General features: G+C 44.9%; 1 protein-coding gene across 1 annotated transcript; it reads right to left on the reverse strand.

Moving 5' to 3' along the window:
- Window positions 1–11,799: 11,799 nt before the first annotated feature.
- Window positions 11,800–16,847, reverse strand: SOX4 (SRY-box transcription factor 4). Its single transcript, XM_061398735.1, has one exon. It carries the CDS (start codon window positions 16,043–16,045, stop codon window positions 14,600–14,602), a length of 1,446 nt encoding a protein of 481 aa, XP_061254719.1. The 5' UTR covers window positions 16,046–16,847; the 3' UTR covers window positions 11,800–14,599.
- Window positions 16,848–17,998: the final 1,151 nt, after the last annotated feature.

The raw sequence follows: 17,998 nt of genomic DNA on the forward strand, positions 1-17,998 counted from the left end.
TTCAAAAGCAGAAATATTACTTTGCCAACAAGGGTCCGTCTAGTCAAGGCTATGGTTTTTCCTGTGGTCATGTATGGATGTGAGAGTTAGACTGTGAAGAAAGCTGAGCGCTGAAGAATTGATGCTTTTGAACTGTGGTGTTGGAGAAGACTCTTGAGAGTCCCTTGGACTGCAAGGAGATCCAACCAGTCCATTCTGAAGGAGATCAGCCCTGGGTGCTCTTTGGAAGGAATGATGCTAAAGCTGAAACTCCAGTACTTTGGCCACCTCATGAGAAGAGTTGACTCATTGGAAAAGACTCTGATGCTGGGAGGGATTGGGGGCAAGAGGAGAAGGGGACGACAGAGGATGAGATGGCTGGATGGCATCACCGACTCAGTGGATGTGAGTCTGAGTGAACTCCGGGAGTTGGTTATGGACAGGGAGGCCTGGCGTGCTGCGATTCATGGGGTCGCAAAGAGTCAGACATGACTGAGCGACGGAAATGAACTGAACTGAACTGAACTGGGAAAGCATTCCATGAGGGGATAATCCTATTAAAATGTAGAGATTTGGGGAGGATGGGGGGATTTGTTAAGGAATGTAATGTTCTGCTGAACACCTTAAAGTGTCTCTAAAAACACGGAATAAGTGTAATAACTTACTTGTGTTTGTGAGCTGCTTTTTTAGATATCAGGGGCTTACATGTGTCATTCAATGTCTGCCGAATGATCAGAAATTCCTACCTGCTACAGACGGCCAACAGCCTACTGTAACAGAAGTTTCTGGCTCTGGGTCTCGGCTCTTTACAGGGCTGGTTTGGAGAATAATTTTGTTACGTCTTTGGTGACTCTTACAATAGGCAGCTGTCAACCCCCAGTAAACCTCTTTGTTCCTGATGCAATGTATAACCCACAAAATAGTACTATCCCCTGAAAAAAGAGGCTTTTATGCAAATGTGGTTTTTAATTTTTAGTTTTTAATTTTGATATGGATCATTTTCAAAGTCTTTGTTGAATTTGTTCAATACTGTTTAATGTTTTGGCTTTCTGGCTGCAAGGCATGTGGGATCTTAAATCCCCAACCAAGGATTGAACCTGTACCCCCTGCACTGGAAGGTGAAGCCTTAACCACTAGACTGCCAGGGAAACCCACAAGTGTGATTTGTAAACTGCCTGCATCAGAAACGTTTTTATAACATTTTTATTTAAAAGTGCAGATGGGTAGAGATCTGAACTCCACCTCAGATATCCAAATTTAGCACCCCAGACAATCCTTACCAATACCAACAATTAAGGGCAATTGTTTTAATGTCTCAAGGACTCAACTAAAAATAGTTAACTTCTGCTTAGCTACCTGCTAGGCAAATGGCAAATATATACATTGCATTTACAGGCATATAAAAAGGACTCAGGTGTAAGGACCAGTCACCAAACCAGCAAACCACACACCAAACCTGCATCAGGAAACCCGGAGCAAGGACTAGGGGGAGGCCAGCAAAGCACTCATCCCAGGCACAAAATTTAAGGAGAACCCAGCTTCGCTGGTGGCTTAGACGCTAAAGAATCCGCCTGCAATGCAGGAGACCTGGGTTTGATCCCTGGGTTGGGAAGATCCCTTGGAGGAGGGCTTTGGTAATCCACTCCAGTATTCTTGCCTAGAGAATTCCATGGACAGAGGAGCCGGGCAAGCTACAGTCCATGGCTTCGAGAAGAGTCAGACACAATTGAGAGACTCACAAAACTCAATAATCAAATAATACCTAAAAGTGAAAATTAATGCATGAAAAATCCATGAGGAGGCAAGTATCAAAATTTTAAATACAGGATCAGCGTTAACCTATTTTTCCTTTGCCCGAGGTTGCAATATGCCCTTCTGGGCACTGCCAGTGTGGCTGTCTGCCTTCCAGCCAAGCATACTGACTTGGCAGTGCTCATCCAGTCTTTTATTGTATCTGGAGGTGGAGCCTGGAATAGAGGAATGCCAACCATCTCATTCTCGTGATGCAGTTCAGAGGGTCTCGGGTCAAAATTTCTGATTTCATTGCCTTGGATACAGTGTTCTTGCTTTGAAAATAAAAGTTAGATTGAGTTCCGCGGTCCTTAACCAAACAGAATTTTATTCCAGTGACAGGATTAACTTGCCTCAGACATATAGGCTCGTAAGAAGCCTCACTTACTCTGATGCTCAATTTAAGGGACACACAGCAGCAATCCAAATGGTCAAATGGGCCCCTCTGTGGGGTGTCCCTCTGCCTCAGATGGTGCTTTCCGATAGACTCTTCAGAGTGTGTAAAATTTTAAATCCTTTATAAACATCAATGATTGGCATAATTGGTGTAATTATAGGTATCTAAAAAGCAGAAAAGGCCTGTGTAACAGCTGCCAATAGTTGGTTGCAGGAAACATGCAGTCACTTGCGGAGAGCCAGGCTCCGGGTATAAACGCTCGGGTAGTATTACTTCCAGATGGACCAGCTTGAATCAGAGATGGTGCAGAGAGACAAAAGTGCTTCCTCCCAAGGGACTGAGCCCTGCGGGAATCAAGGGGCGGGAAACGCAGGAGGGCCTCCCCTGACGCTATGATGAGTGTGTACATGTTAGAGAACCACGGTGGTCTCCAGACTCTGACGTTGGGTAGACATGAGTAAGTTTCAATTCTCTCGTCAGGTCTAGTGTTTTAGCCCGCCACAGTTGTTAAGGTCTCTGTTAATCGTTAATCGTTAATCGTAGCAAAGAGGGGAAAGCAGTTGGCAGTCCTAATTTGCAGATGGGCATGAAAGAACAGAAAATATCTTGTGTTTTTTTTTTTACTCCCTATATATTTGAGGCTAAGGTTGCATTTGTAAAATGCTTGTGGTATTGAGAAATTCTTTAAGCCAGTTTTATTAGTAATATGTATTTGAATCTACATTTGAACACTGCCTTTAATATCTTCCCACTTTTTTTTTTAAGGATTTTTTTTGATGTGGACCATTTCTTAAGTTTTTATTGAATATGTTACAATACTGCTTCTGTTTTAATGCTTTGGCCAGGAGGCATGTGGGAATCTTAGCTCCCTGACCAGGAATCAAACTCTCACCCCCTGCACTGGAAGGTGGAGTCTTAATCCCTAGCCCACCAGGAAGTCCCCCACCCACTCTTTTAGAGAACATGTGAGTTTGGAAGGGGAAGGGGAATTAACTGGGAGAAGCTGAAACAATTTAGAGGAATTAACGCTGCAACAGATTCCCAAGGCTGCTACCTGTGAATCTGCCAAAATAGAGGCCAAATTACTAACCTACAGCTAAAGAAATCTCCCCATTTCCTGAATGTTCTTACTTCATCTTGTCAAATAACTCACCCTTCTACAAATGAACAGCTTTATTAAACATAACATCATCTTTTTAAAATGTAAATATGTTTAGCAGTTAAGAAGCTGAGGATCATTTAAAAGTTTCAATCACATTGATGTTCTTCCAACACCTACCTAACAGAAGTCCTCAAAGAAAGATACTGAGTTTTATTTTATTTCGAGGGGACAGGAATTCTAATCACAATGTTGACAATAATAATTTGGGAGCATGGACTGCTTTCCAGGGTTATTTGGGAGGTGGGGGGTTTGGTAGGATCAATGTAGGTCAATAGGCCCCTAATTTTTTTGTCATCTAAAAAGTTCAAAATTCTATGATCTTATCTTAAAGCAGTGAATTTTTTTTTTTAGGCAAAATTTTTAATGTAAAATAGCGGAAAGAGGAACTGTTCTGGTTGTGTGTTTACATGTGGATTTCTTTGAGCACCTCTGTCTAAAGGGGAAAGAAAGTGGGTCATGAATCCAGGGCTTTGTGATGACTAGAGAGGAGAGACATTCTTTTTATTTATAAAATGGCCTCACACCCATCCCGAAATATCTTTTGCGAATTTGCCACATACATGTTCCACCTGTAGAATATAGTGTGATAAGAAAAAAAAAAACCATTTAATGGTGGTATGGTTCATATCTTTCTACTCAGTTTCAATTTTTTAAGAAGTGAATACAATTTTACATTTACTCTCAAACTGGATTCAAATCTCCTCTCCCTTCCAGAGTCAACTTCAGCAGCATGGAGTCTAAGAATCCTTTCTCCTCATGTTATTCCAAAGCCCAGCTCCTCCACTGTGTTGGGGGAGGGAGCAAGGACAAAAACCATGAATATCCCTTTACTGAATTGGCTGGGACTCGAGTCCTGACTTTGTGCTGATTCTGTAGCGAAGACCTATAGTCACTGATGGCTTGCTGAAGGGTGGGCACCCAAATACTGTTTTTCCCAAGGGCATATATGTTGATTCTTCTGCACAACAGCCCTATTTTTTTCCTCTGTCCTAGAAGATGCCAGCTTGGATTCTCCCTTACCACTCTATTCCTGCTGCACAAAGTACTCCCTATAGTCTTCTCAGACTCCCTACTTCAGTGTACTTGACCTGTGCAAACTCACACCCTTTCTGAGTCAAATGGTATAAGGCTCCCCCCACGGCTCCCCCCCATCCCCACCACTCCAAGCTGTCTCCCCTTCTTTCTCTGGCAGAAGAGCTAAGCCGACGACCAAATACAATGGTGTGAGGACCCACTGTGCTTCCCTCAAAGATGTTTCAGGTCTCTGACTCTCTTCTTTCCCTTTCTCCAGTCTTCTGCTTACTTGGACTTGGGGGGTGGGAAGGCGAAAAGGAGAATATTGATCAGGTTACGATCAATTCTGCTCTGGATAATTGGGGTAGGGGCTTTCTCTGGCCCCTAATGTTGAGCATTCTCTTTAGAATACAGTGTTTAATCTCACTTAGTATAAACACTTAATCTCAGTGTTTATATCTCTTAAGTCCTAGTGACAAAATTAAAGCTACAGGGGGAAAAAAAAATCAATTAAGAAGATAAAAACCAAACCCTTCCAAGTGAGGATACTATGGATGGTGGGGGAGGAGGGGTACATGCTCTGTGGATCTTGGGCTTGCCATCCTGGAGTATACAATAACACTTTTGATCAAATTAAAACTGTTAGCAAATTCCCCAATGTCCTCAGCACCACCTCCTTCTGCCAGAGGAGGAACAAAGTACACAGAAGGAATGTAAGAGGAAGTATGAAGGCTTTCACAGCCTAGGAGCAAAGATAAACAGGGGGGATGGGAGAGGGAAGAATATACTCAACTAATCAGTGGGTTAAAAGACACTTGGTTCTTGGAAGGAAAACTATGACAAACCTAGACAGTGTACTAAAAAGCAGACATCACTTGGCTGACAAAGGTCCATACAGTCAAAACTATGGTTTTTCCAGTAGGTATGTACGGATGTGAGAGTTGGACTGTAAAGAAGGCTGAGCACCAAAGAACTGATGCTTTTAAACTGTGGTGCTGGAGAAGACTCTTGAGAGTCCCTTGGACTGCAAGGAGGTCCAACCCGTCCATCCTAAAGGAAATCAAGCCTGAATTCATTGGAAGGACTGATGCTGAAGCTCCAATACTATGGCCACCTGATACAAAGAGCCGACTCACTGGAAAAGACTTTGATGCTGGGAAATATTGAAGGCAAAAAGAGAAGGGGTTAGCAGAGGAAAAGATGGTTAGGTAGCGTCATTGACTCAGTGGACATGAATTTGAGCAAATTCTGGGAGCTGGAGGAGGGCAGAAGAGCCTGGCGTGCTAAGTTCATGGGGTCACAGAGAGTTGGACATGACTTAGGGACTGAACAGCAACAATACTCAATGATTGGTCCATATAACCCCCAAGCAGCCGATTTACTGCCTGGCAAGTAGCTGATAAAGTAACTGATCACATGAAGTTCTGACTTAAAAGGGAATTTGAAGAATTAAATATGGAGAATCAAGAATTTGGTGTTGGGAGACAGTCAAGACACACAGGAAATCCAAGAGACTATCTGGTCAGTATTAATATTTTTGCAGTCTTGATGTTGAATTAGGCAGCTGATTAACCTGCTCCCTTGAGCCATGTATTTCTCTCAGAAGTCTCATGAAATATCTAATTCTCTGACAATCATGCTTTTCTTTGTAGTAAAGCCCCATGAGGTCAAGTTACTTGAGTGAGTCTGTTTCTTGCAATCACAGAGCCTAAAAAAAATTAGAGCCAATAACACAGGAATGAGAATGAGCCTGGTGAATTCTAATAGGAGGAGAAAAAGACCAGAGGGAGTTGATCCCTGTCCTTATGTTTCATTTAAAATCCCTATACTTGGTCACCATGCAGGGGTCAAGGGTATTTCTGTAATTGTTCTGTTTTTTGAATTGTGTACTGTTATCAGACACTAGGGACAGAAAAATCACCTCAAAACGATTTGCAGATGTCCTTTTTTACACGTGAAAACAATCTATTCACCCTCTGGGCGGGAGGAGAGAACTGTAAAGTGATTGTTTCAAAGTCTAACTTAATTTTTAATCTTGGTTCACTAGACCTATCGCTGAGTTTTCTCAACACCCACCCCACTTTACACCTAACCAACTCCAGGGTGGAAAAACTGTCACAAGCCAATGTCTGTAACACTAAGATTCAGCAATTCTATTTCTAGGAGTTACTCAAGAAAAGTTCTAATATGTTTGCACAGATACGAATACACATACATTGATAGAACAATTTTAAAAAATGGGAATCTTCTTAACCAGCATTTCTTTAATTTACTTGACCACAGAACACCTATTAAAATCTTGAGACACTATTTTTAAATAGTCTGGGAAAAAGCAAAGTAATTTTTGCCCTTGGCAACACCTCCCTGCCCCCCACCCGCTTCCCCCCTCTCCAGCTTTTGGATTCACCGGGTGCACACCCCAAAATCAAATTAAAACTGTTAGCAAATTCCCAAACATCCTTAGCACCACCTCTTTCAAACAAAGGCTTCAGGATCTACTTCTGCCGGAGGAGGAACAAAGTGCAATGTGTTTTGAGACTGCAGCCCCCACAACTTCCCAGGAACTTCAAATAAATTATTCAGAGTCTCAGGGGATTGGCAAACAAGCGAGATAAAAGGCCAGCACGGGGAGTGTGGGAAAGGGGAGGGAGAAAGCAGAGGCCAAGACTGAAGGTCAGGAGTTCCAGAAGAGACTATTTTCACAGGTTTTAGGTGCTGGAGCCAGGGAAATTAGGACAAGCCCTGGTAAGAAAGTGCCAATTAACCACACATACAACGGGAGCTAATTGATCGTTAAACAGGGCCTGGCTGCTCAGCTTTTATAAGAGCAGTTCCATGCACCATACGCTCGAGCCAATCATCTTGCCGCGCTGCTGGGCATTCACTTCTGCTGAGAGCCTACTAAAGATAACGTTCAGTGTTTTCATTTGCCTCCTGTCTTTCAGCTGTATGTTGTGAAAGGAAATAGCACATTCATTCGTTGTCTTATAACTCGCCCAAAGAATTAGATATTGGGGAAAATATCTAAAGTCCCAAGCAGGCTAAATGATGATAAATATGGTATTTGTTCTCTTATGTCCTACGCTTAAAACAATTTCAAATGGAATATCATTTGAATGCGGTATGTGTTCTCCAAGGATGCAAAGCGATTTTGTGTACCAATGCACAAATGAGTTACAACTTGGACCTTAAAAGAACAAATCTGCAGGGTAAAGGAAGGCTTTCACTTGAAGCTTCCTGCCCTGACTTGACTTGGGCCGGGACTGTTTGGCAGTACTCCATAAACCAACTGCCCTGAATTGAACCTGTCAGAAGAAAATAAAATGGGCTAAATTTATTATCACCTGGATCCACAGACACACACACGCATGAAGGTGCATTGTTAACTAAGACAGAGACCAAAATGCAGCAGCCTGATCCAAGAGCCCTCTGGGAAATACTGTTTGGTGATGGAAGGTGTGTTTCTTTTTTAATCTTCTTCTTAACATCAAGAAGGAAAACAACACATGCAGGAAACCATAAAACCCTTCAAGTTAACTGTAGTCAACGGTCAATCTCATTAGGGTATAATGGGTATGTTGCGGCCCTCTCTATAAAGTCTGAGTACACTCCCCTGAATAATTTCCAGTGATCTCCCTTTTTGATAACAAAGCAGAAGTTCCACTCACCGTGTTTATACAGTTGATTCTATTCTGCCTCAGGTACTTCTTCTAAAACTCAGTTCCTGAGTTGACCTTTGATCTTAGTTAACATTCATTGAAATGGAATATATTAAATAGATACATATGCACAGCTAATCACTTACACTTACCCTCTCAATGAGGGAGGTTAGAGAGCATCCTTGGGACATGCACAGGAAGTCAGAAGGCTCCCAGTCCTCTATGGCCCAGGCCTGGTTAAGTCTCTCTGGTTGAAGTAGAGAGGACACCTATTTCTGGAAATCAGAAGCAGGGCTCAAGAAAGGGGGTTCCAGGGCTGGTTTCTCTCACTTCTGACCTTGTGACCCCATTGAGCCACTCTCAATTCCCTTTCTCCATTGAGCAAAAGGCGCGAATAAGTCCTCGTTGCATATTTATTAGGAAAATATGCTAAACAACCATGGAGGCAGAGATCCTCCAGCTTCATGTGAAAGCCTTCCTTTACCCTGCAGATTTGTTCTTTTAAGGTCCAAGTTGTAACTCATTTGTGCATTGGTACACAAAACTGCTTTGCATCCTTGGAGAACACATACCGCATTCCAGATAGTGAGCCTGCTATCTGGGGGCTTATTAGGGTCCCACCCCCAGAATCCAATAATCTTCATAATCTCTGCCCTTAGCTAGAATCCTAGGGTGATTCTATGATGTGTGGGCTCATGTACCAGATTGGAAGATACCGATTCCAGGCATTTCATTTTAAGAAATTGGTACCTGCTGTATTTGCTTGCACTGTGCTAGGCTTAGACATGCATTATCTTTTTAGAACAACCCATGAGGTAAGGAACTAGCACTTAATGAGCCCATCCAAGAGGCTAGGGCTGATGCCAGGTATGTTCCATGTGTCACTCCACTAGATTCTCACAACGGCTTTTTATGTCCACATAGTTTTCTATTTAGCAGTTTAGAGCACTGAGGCTTAAGGAGGCTAAGAGATGACCAACGGCCTTCATAGCTGGACGGTCTAAGACGCAGCATTGTAACCCAAGCTTTCAATAAATCCAAGACTCCTTACCACAGCTGCCATAATACAGCCTGACACGCAAAGACATTTTGGAAGCTCTTAAAGGCCCACTGCAACAACGTATATGAAAAATTAACAAATAACAATCAAATATGTGTTTTATGCAGTGAAACAGACAGTAAAGTTGGAGAAACCAAGTGTTTATGGCATGCTTCCTGTCCTCCAACAATTTAAGGGAGAGATGACTGCCTGGGAATTCTTTTTGGAGAACTGGAAAGGTGGGCTAAAATCATTCTGTGCAGGGCTTTGGATGGAGCCTGTGAATTCTATGCTTTATCCCTGGTTTTTTTTTCAGCAGAGTCTGACCACCACCCTGATGCCTGGAATGGCTTCTCCCCACCTCCTATGGTTTTCAAATGATACCCAGTGAAGATCTGAAAATGGATAGGGAGATAATTTTCCAGAATTGGACTCTTTGCGACCCCATGGACTATACAGTCCATGCAATTTTCCAGGTGAAAAAACTGGATTGGGTAGCTGTTCTCTTCTCCAGGGGATCTTCCCAACCCAAGAATCAAACCCAGGTCTCCTGCATTACTGCTGGATTCTTTACCAGCTGAGCCATCAGGGAAGCCCAGAGGGGTAGGGTAAACATTAGTAAATATGGGTTAGAGAGATACTGTAGTACAGGACTCAAAGGATGAAAAAAATAAAAGGCATAAAAAAATAACCACAAAGAAAAATAAAGTGTACCAACCTTCCGCCCTGAGAAATCCAAACGGGTGAGATGGATTTGTATTCCTACCAGAATTCCTTTTTTTTTCCCCCCTACCAGAATTCTTAAGTGTTTTCTTGACATCTGGATCTATCCCAATGCTCCTTTAAAATAAATTATTTTAAATTATGATTAAATATTCTGGAACCCTAGCGTTCACTATCCAAACCACGTGTTCTGACTCGTGGACACCCTATAAACACAGGGAAGACTTGGCAAATGTGTATGTCCACTTCCCAGCCCTTTGCTTTCCCATTTTCCTTGGAAATCCTTAATACCTCCAGTATCCCTGCCCGCCCCCTCCAAATATGAGCACAAAATTCAGGCACTCAGTCCACCCTACCAGCTTACATTTTTTTCTTGCCACTTACAGGTTAATTAACTAGAACTGACAAAACCTACTTATCAACTATTACTAATTCATATTTCTAATCAAGCCCAGGGTCAGAACAGTATTTTTAAATAAAAATGGCTTTTATTCTTAAAATCTGAAATTTATCCTCTTCTATTGATCCCAATTATCTGAAAGTTAAAAGTCATCCTAAACTGTTTGGTTTCTCAGATTTATTCCTTTCTATCACCTAATACATAAGTGTTCCTTATGAATAAAGACTGATTCAGAGGAAAGGAAGTACAAAGATGTTTCCTACATCTACTCTATCACCTCCTAGGAAGATCACACGTTTTAAGCTTTTCTTTTTAAAGAAATGTTATCAAAATTCTTAAACAGCTAAAGTATCTGATTTTATGTGGAAAGTCAAGGGGCAATAAATGCTGTTCTAGCAGGAGAACCCTATGAAATAAAAATATACTTAAAATTATATCACATAGTCTTCATTTATGGCAAGGTTTTCACATTTTGGATCTGAAAAAATTAAACAATCGTTATCACTACCATGAACAAAAAGCAATTAGAAGAGTCTTTGAAGAGACAAGTGTATTTGAAGAGACTAATATATCAAGTTGATTTTTTAATTAAAAAAAACATAATTACAGAACACAAGTGCAATTAAAACTAAATGTATTAGTGAATACATGTAATAAAAATTTGGACTCTAGTAGCTAAAATGATTTTTGAATGATGAAATTACACTGAAATGCAGTAGTTACATTATTTTGGAGGGTAAAATTACTGCTTTTCACTGACCAGAAAACATTCCTTGTTTTGGTCTCCAAAAATCTCTTCATCCACTTGTACATTCTAGAATGGAGATTTCCTTACCTACAAGCAATCTTGATGATTAAAGAGTTATTTCCACATAGGTCTTATTAACCCCTCTTCTCCAGTGCTGAAAAACCAGAAGACATAAAGAAGACGTTTTAAACAAACACTTGGAAGGGAAGATGGGCTTTGTTAGTTAATAGCAATTGTTAACCCTCAAAGTAAACAGGAAATAGTGCCTCTTAGCAAACTGCAGGCTGCAAACCAAATACTAACAGGCCTTAGAAAATCCCAGGTACTTTTTCTCCTTCACTGACAGGAATAACCACATTGGTCATGGCACACAAAGATGTTGGCACCACGTGAAGTTTCTTGCTTTTGAGGAAAAAAAATGATTACAACTTTTTATCTCATATCAGGTAGTGCCTTTCACCACAATATATTGATAATTTAACAGCCTTTTTGTTCCTAATCTGTGAGAAACAATTCTAGCTGCTGCTGGATGGTAAATCTACGCAAATCAAGGAGAAAGCAGTTTTAGGACCTGGTTTTATCTGTGAAGAATTCTGTCCCCATTACCCCTCCCCTTCTTTTTAAAATTTCAAGACAATGGGCGTTGATTTAAATGGGGGTAAACTCAGAAAATTCCTAGAAAGCGTGTAGAGTTGACACATGGTTTCAGGGTTAGTGCCTGCCCAATCTGAGTGAGAGGAATTTAGGAGATTTCTTCCTCAATTAGATGGCATGTAACAGGCCTGAGAACTCACTTGTTTCAAAGCTAGGGCAGATGATGTAGTCTCTACATGCCCTAGGGCCCTTCCAATCTTATGCTTTGGGCATAATAATGACAAAAGTCAAGATTTAGGGTTCAGTTCCAGCTGATTTTATTTCCTTCTCAAAAAAAGTTATTTACAGAAGGTATATATCAACAATCTGACAGGCAGTGAACTTGACATGATTAGCTGGCATGATTTTTTCTTTTTCTTTTTTCCCCCAAACATTGTTTTTTTGTGGCCTTGAATTTTCAGACAAATATTCTACACGGCATATTGCACAGGATGGATGGCAAAAAAAAGTTTAAAAACAAAAACCCTTAACGGAACTGCCTTAAAAGGCAGACGTCCTAGTGCCTGTCATGTTATATTAAACATACATACACACAATCTTTTTGCTTTATTATAATACAGACTTAAATGTACAAAGATGTTTTCCACTTTTTTCAATCTTTAAACACAACAGCTATAAACCTGAACACATATGCTATCATCATGCCATAAGACTAAAACAATTATATTTAGCGACAAGTAGAAAGGATTAAATAGTCAAATACAAGAATGAAAAACGCAGTACATAGTGTCGCGAACTCAAATCGGCATTTAGATAGATCCAGTGGTTTAAACGGCACGTTTTTGTTTATAAAAAAAGTGCAAAAAAGATGTGGTTTACAAGTTAAAGCTACAGGATCCCTTTTTGCTGTAAATGCACCAGTTTTAAAGCCTCTGCATAAAACAGTATTTTGTTTAAAAAAAAACTCGTTTTTCTTTAAAAGCATACAGTGTTTGGCTAATTCTCCTCCCCTTTTTATAGGGCTGAGGTCAAAGGATGGACACTGGTGGCAGGTTAAGGGATACTGTCACTTTAAGAAGCCTGCAGATTGAAGTGTAAACATGGAGAAATTAGGGGCTGATTTTTTAAAACTGTGTGAGATATTAACCAGCCGCCTTATTATAAAATCAGGAAATCCAAACAGCGATTTACACCGATTAACACCCCCTTTATATATTTTTTACAAAAATACACTGAGAAAATAATCAAACGTTTTCATCTCTCTTGTCTTTTTTTGTTTTTTAAAAGTGTCAAAAGTCTACATTTAAATATAAAAAATTAAAAGTTAAAACTCTAGCCCTTCAGTGAAGGAGACGTAAAATGGCGTGGGTAACAACAACTACCAAAAAAAAAAAAAAAAAAGAAACGAAAGAAAAAAGAAAGTAAGGAAAGAAGAAATAAGGAAGTAAATAGAAAGAAAGCAAAGCAAAAGAAAGCAAAAAAAAAAAAAAAAAGGGACAAAATAAGAAAAAAAATGTTTGGCCAGTATAAATACGTCCACATATAAAATGGCATCTGATTACATTTACAAGGAAAAAAAAATACGAGGATGGAGCATCGGTGAGGGAAAAAAACACGTCTTCTCATTTACACCTATAAGGAATAAACACATACACACTGAGAAAAAATTTGGTCCTGAATTGGTTTTTTTTAAAGTCCAGCACAGATTTGAGTTGCGTTTGAATCCTTTAAAGAGTTAAGAATGAAAAAAAGCTGGTGATAATTTCTGTCGTAGGAATCAAACATAGCGCCATCTATCTGCTTTTTATATTATCCTACACTATTTTAAAAACTGCTCAACAGTCTTAATACAGAAATCTTTAAAAGATAGACAGGATAACATGCTATATTAACCCCACCAGTGAAATAATCCAACACCATCACGATTCCGATTAAGAGAAGCAAAAAACCTTTTTTTCCCCCCCGACACCACTCGCCCTCCACTGCCCCGGGTACCACATCGAACAGTCTCCTCTCCTCCGCGCCTGCGGGGCCGTGAAGTCTCACCTCACTGGTTTCAGAGATGCAGGAGGCGGAGGCCCAGGAGACGCCGCCACCTTCTCCCGAACGTGCAAATCCATTTCAGTTTTATTACTCGCCCCCCTTCCAGTTCGTGGCCTTCTCCTCCCCGCCCCTCGTCCTGGCTGGTGTGGCTTTCCAACTAGGTTCTCGGGTCATTTCCGAGCGCCGGTCACTCAACGTCTCCTCCTCTGGCTGCAGGGGCAGGGGAAGAAAAAAAAAAAAAAAAAGGCAAAAAAAGAGGGGGGAGGGGGGAAAGGCGGGGGAGGGGGAAGGAAAAAAAAAAGCCCTCCAAAAACAAAACGGGAATACGCCAGCGTGGAGTCTTTCAGTCCCGGCGCTGGGGCCCTTGCGACTCCCCTCTCCCCGCAAGCGGTCAAATTCGACGCCCCGGAGCCTTCGGTCTTCTTGGGGGGGGGGGGAGAATGGGGGCGAGGATGCTGAGAACAAAACCCCTCCGGGGGCATGCCGGAGTCCCCCTCCCCTCCGGATCAAAAAAACAAAAAACCAAGTAAAATAGCCCCAAAACACCGAGGGAGCGATCAGAGAGGAATAGACGATTCCTTCAGTCGCTAGAAAACTACCAACTCGGCTTCTGGCCGGGGGTGCACACAAGTCCGGAAGCTCGTTGGAAGGGCTGGTGGTGGTGGTGGGGGGGGGTCTCTTCCAGCAAAGGGGAGGAAACTTGAAGTCGCTTTTTTCGCCATCAACAACAACACCAAGAACAACAATAAAAGGTCGCCCCTGTCTACCTCCGCCTCCGCCGCGTCTCTCTGGCCGGCGAGATGGGGGTTGGGAGCGCGGGTCCCCAGACGCCGTGGCGTTGCTCTCCGACCACCCGGACGCGGCCGAAGCCGGCCCTGCTCACTTTTTTTTTTTTCTCCTTTTCCTTTTTTTTTTCCCCCTCTTGTTTTCCCTTTTCTCTTGCAACTCTTTTCTCTGTTCGCTTTTTTTTTTTTTTTTTCATTTTCCTCTCAGGTCCTCCCCCCACCCCACCACCCGCCCCGTCCCTCTCTCTCCCAGCCCGCGCGCCCTTCAGTAGGTGAAGACCAGGTTGGAGATGCTGGACTCCAGCCAGTCTCCCGAGATCATCTCGCTCACCTCGGGCGTGCAGTAGTCCGGGAACTCGAAATGCGAGCCGGAGCCGGGTTCGAAGTTAAAATCCAGATCCCGGTCCAGCGCCGACGACGAGCTGAAGCTGCCCAGGGACATGCTCTCAAAGTTTGAGCTGGGGTTCAGGTCGAGCAGGTCGTCTTCGAACTCGTCGTCGGAGGACGACGAGCCCGATGACGAGGAGGAGGAGGACGACGAGGAGGAGGAGGAGGAGGACGAGGCCGACGAGGACGCGTGCGAGGGCGCGCTGGACGGGGCGGGCGAGGCGGCGCGCAGGCTGGCGTAGCTACGGTGGTCGGCGGGCGAGCGGCCGGCGGCCGGCGATGAGGCGGCGCTGCTGCGGCCGCTCAGGCTCGGCCCGTCGGGCGAGCAACCGGCGCCCCCTTCCTCGTACAGGCCCAGGGGGTCGCTGGGGTCGGCCCCCGCGCCCACGCCGCCGACGGGCGAGGACGACGCGCCCAGGCCGCCGAACAGGTAGACGCGCTTCACCTTCTTCTCCGCCGGGTGTTTGCCCGGGGCCGCCAGGCCGGCCGAGGCCGAGGCCGCCGCCGAGGCCGAGGCGCCGGGAGTCCGCGCCTTGTACAGCGAGTGGTGGTCGGCGGCCGCGGCGGCGGCGCCCAGGGGCAACAGGGCGGCGGCCCCCGCCTGCTCGGCGGCGAACGAGGACGACGACGACGAGGAGGAGGCGGAGGCGGCCGCCGCCGCCGCCTTCCCGCCGCCGCCCGCCAGGATGAGCTTGGCGTGGGGCTTGCCGACCCCGCCGCCCGCCACTTTGGAGCCGCAGCTCTTTTTCTGCGCGGGTTTGGAGTTGGCGCCGCCACCGCTCGCGCCGCCGCCGCCGCCTCCCCCCGCGTGGCTGCCCCCGCCGCCGCCGCCCCCGTGGCCGCTGCCACCGACCTTGTCGCCCTTCTCCCCAGGCTTGGAGGCGGCGGCGGCCGCGGAGCCCGAGTTGGCGTTGCCGGACTTCACCTTCTTCCTGGGCCGGTACTTGTAGTCGGGGTAGTCAGCCATGTGCTTGAGGCGCAGCCGCTCCGCCTCCCGAATGAAAGGGATCTTGTCGCTGTCTTTGAGCAGCTTCCAGCGTTTGCCCAGCCGCTTGGAGATCTCGGCGTTGTGCATGTCGGGTGACTGCTCCATGATCTTGCGCCGCTCGATCTGCGACCACACCATAAAGGCGTTCATGGGCCGTTTGATGTGCCCACTCGGCGTCTTGCACCAGCTCGGGTCGTCGGCCTTGCCGCCCGTGGAGGCGGTGGAGCCCGGCGTGGGGGAGGAGGCGATGCCCAGCTCGAGGCCGGCGCCCGAGTCCGAGCTCTCGCCGGCGAGCAGCGCTTCCGTGTTCTCGGCGTTGTTGGTTTGCTGCACCATGGCCCCGGCTCGGCGGGCGCCCACGCGCGCTCACACCCTCGCGGCGGCCGCGGCGCGATCGCCGGGCCTTCCTGGCTCCCGGGACCAAGCGCACGCCGAGCGAGGGGACGTGCGCGGCGGTCGAGCGGGCGGCTCAACTCCTGGCCGGGGCGGAGGTGGGCGAAGAGAGAAAAGTCTCCAAAAAGATGCGGGGCGGGAGCACTCCGCCTCTTGCAGAGGAGTTATAGTTCCCAGGCTGGAGAATCTCCCTCTCTCTAGCTCTTCTCTCTCACCGCGCCGCAGTTTGCGCTGTCTCTCGGCTCTGCGTCCTGGAGACGGTGCTAAAGTGGAGAGGAGTTTCTCGAATGCTGGTTGCTGAAGCTTCCAATACAAGTTTCTCGCCGCCTCCCAGGCAAGTCTTTTTTTTTTTTTTTTCCTTCCCCTGAAGCAGTTGATTCCAGTTCGCGAGCGCTCTCAGAAGCTCAGGAAAGCGACATAGTCTCTATCAGTTAGTCCCTCTCTTACAATGCAAAGCAGAAAAGGCTCTGGCTCCAGGACTCTCTGTGGGCGGAATCGGCACTAAGGAGTTTGTGCAATTATTTTGTTGCAAGGTAGGACGCCAGAAAGGCTTCATGCAACAGACTGGCATGAATAAATGTATGTTTCCCCCTCCCTCCTGCAAGAAGGGAGCTGGTAATGGCAGAGTTCCTCCAGTGCAGACTCTTAAAGAGCGTGCAAGAACTAGAGACCCAGAGCGAAACAGGCCTCTTCCTCTCACACACGGTTTCCCTTGCTGCAGCTTAGAGCGGACCCCAATTCCGCCTCGCGCCTCTTTATCCTTTCCCAGTCTTGGCCGCGGCCAATCAGCCGCTGTAACCAACGCTTCCTCGTGCCAAGCCCCTCCCCCGGGCTTCCCATTGGCTTGGAACCCGATGCAATAATAATCTCCGCGTGCAATGAGAAGCTCCAAATCTGACCTCATTCCAATTTACAGAGCAAACTTTTTAAAAGGGCTAGAAGTACAGCTGAGATTTCTACTGCCTCTTTTTTCCTTTTGCTGTGCGTGCCTGCGTGTGTGTGTGTGTGTGGTGTGTGAAGAGGATGTTAATGCATGAAATTATTAAGGGGAGAGACGGAAATGTATTCTAACCATTATGTTAGATAACAAGGGGCTTAGAAGAGGGGGAAGGGTGAAATACTGTAAATGGAAGCTTTCTGCTTAAAAGCCAAGTGATTATTTTTATTAGTTCTTTTCAGTATTGGAATAGAGAATCAGCCTTTAGTGCAAAATCTGTTCCTCGGCTCCTTCATAAAGCCAAGGATGTAAAAGAGGGAGGGAAAGCTATGAAAATAAATCAATAGATATTGAAAACCATTAAGAAAGTGGTACCTAGACACCTGTCATCACTATTATTTTAACAATTCCAGGTACAGCACAGATGTTGATGTATTGTGTTAATCCCTTCAGAGCTATTTTGGTGCTGTTTGTTGGAAGGCAGAAAAGAGGATTTTGGGGGGCAATAATTTCTTGCTCTCTTAACCAAACAGGGGTTAACTATAGTTATTGAATGATTTAAACTCCCCTTTGAATCCTGGATGGGCTTCCCTAGTGGCGCAGTGTGGTAAAGAATTTGCCTGAGAATGTAGGAGACAAGGGAGACTGGGTTCCATCCCTGGGCCAGGAAGATCCCCTTGGAGGAGGAAATGGCAATCCACTCCAGTATTCTTGCCTGGAAAAATCCCATGGACAGAGGAACCTCATGGGTTACAATCCACAGGGTTGCAAAGAGCTAGACACGGCTGAGCACACAGCACAGCACACACAGTCGTAAATCCTGGGTAGCCCAAACAGAGGAGCTTTCCACTGGAACACAATAGGCAGTGTTCCATAGTTAATAGGAGAATTTCCGTAGTTTTGTGTAAGAAGATAATGGTGAGTAAAGGATGGGAATCAGTTTTACTTTGTAAGTATTA

The sequence above is a fragment of the Bos javanicus genome, chromosome 23 (assembly GCF_032452875.1).
Source record: "Bos javanicus breed banteng chromosome 23, ARS-OSU_banteng_1.0, whole genome shotgun sequence".
NCBI lineage: Eukaryota > Metazoa > Chordata > Mammalia > Artiodactyla > Bovidae > Bos > Bos javanicus.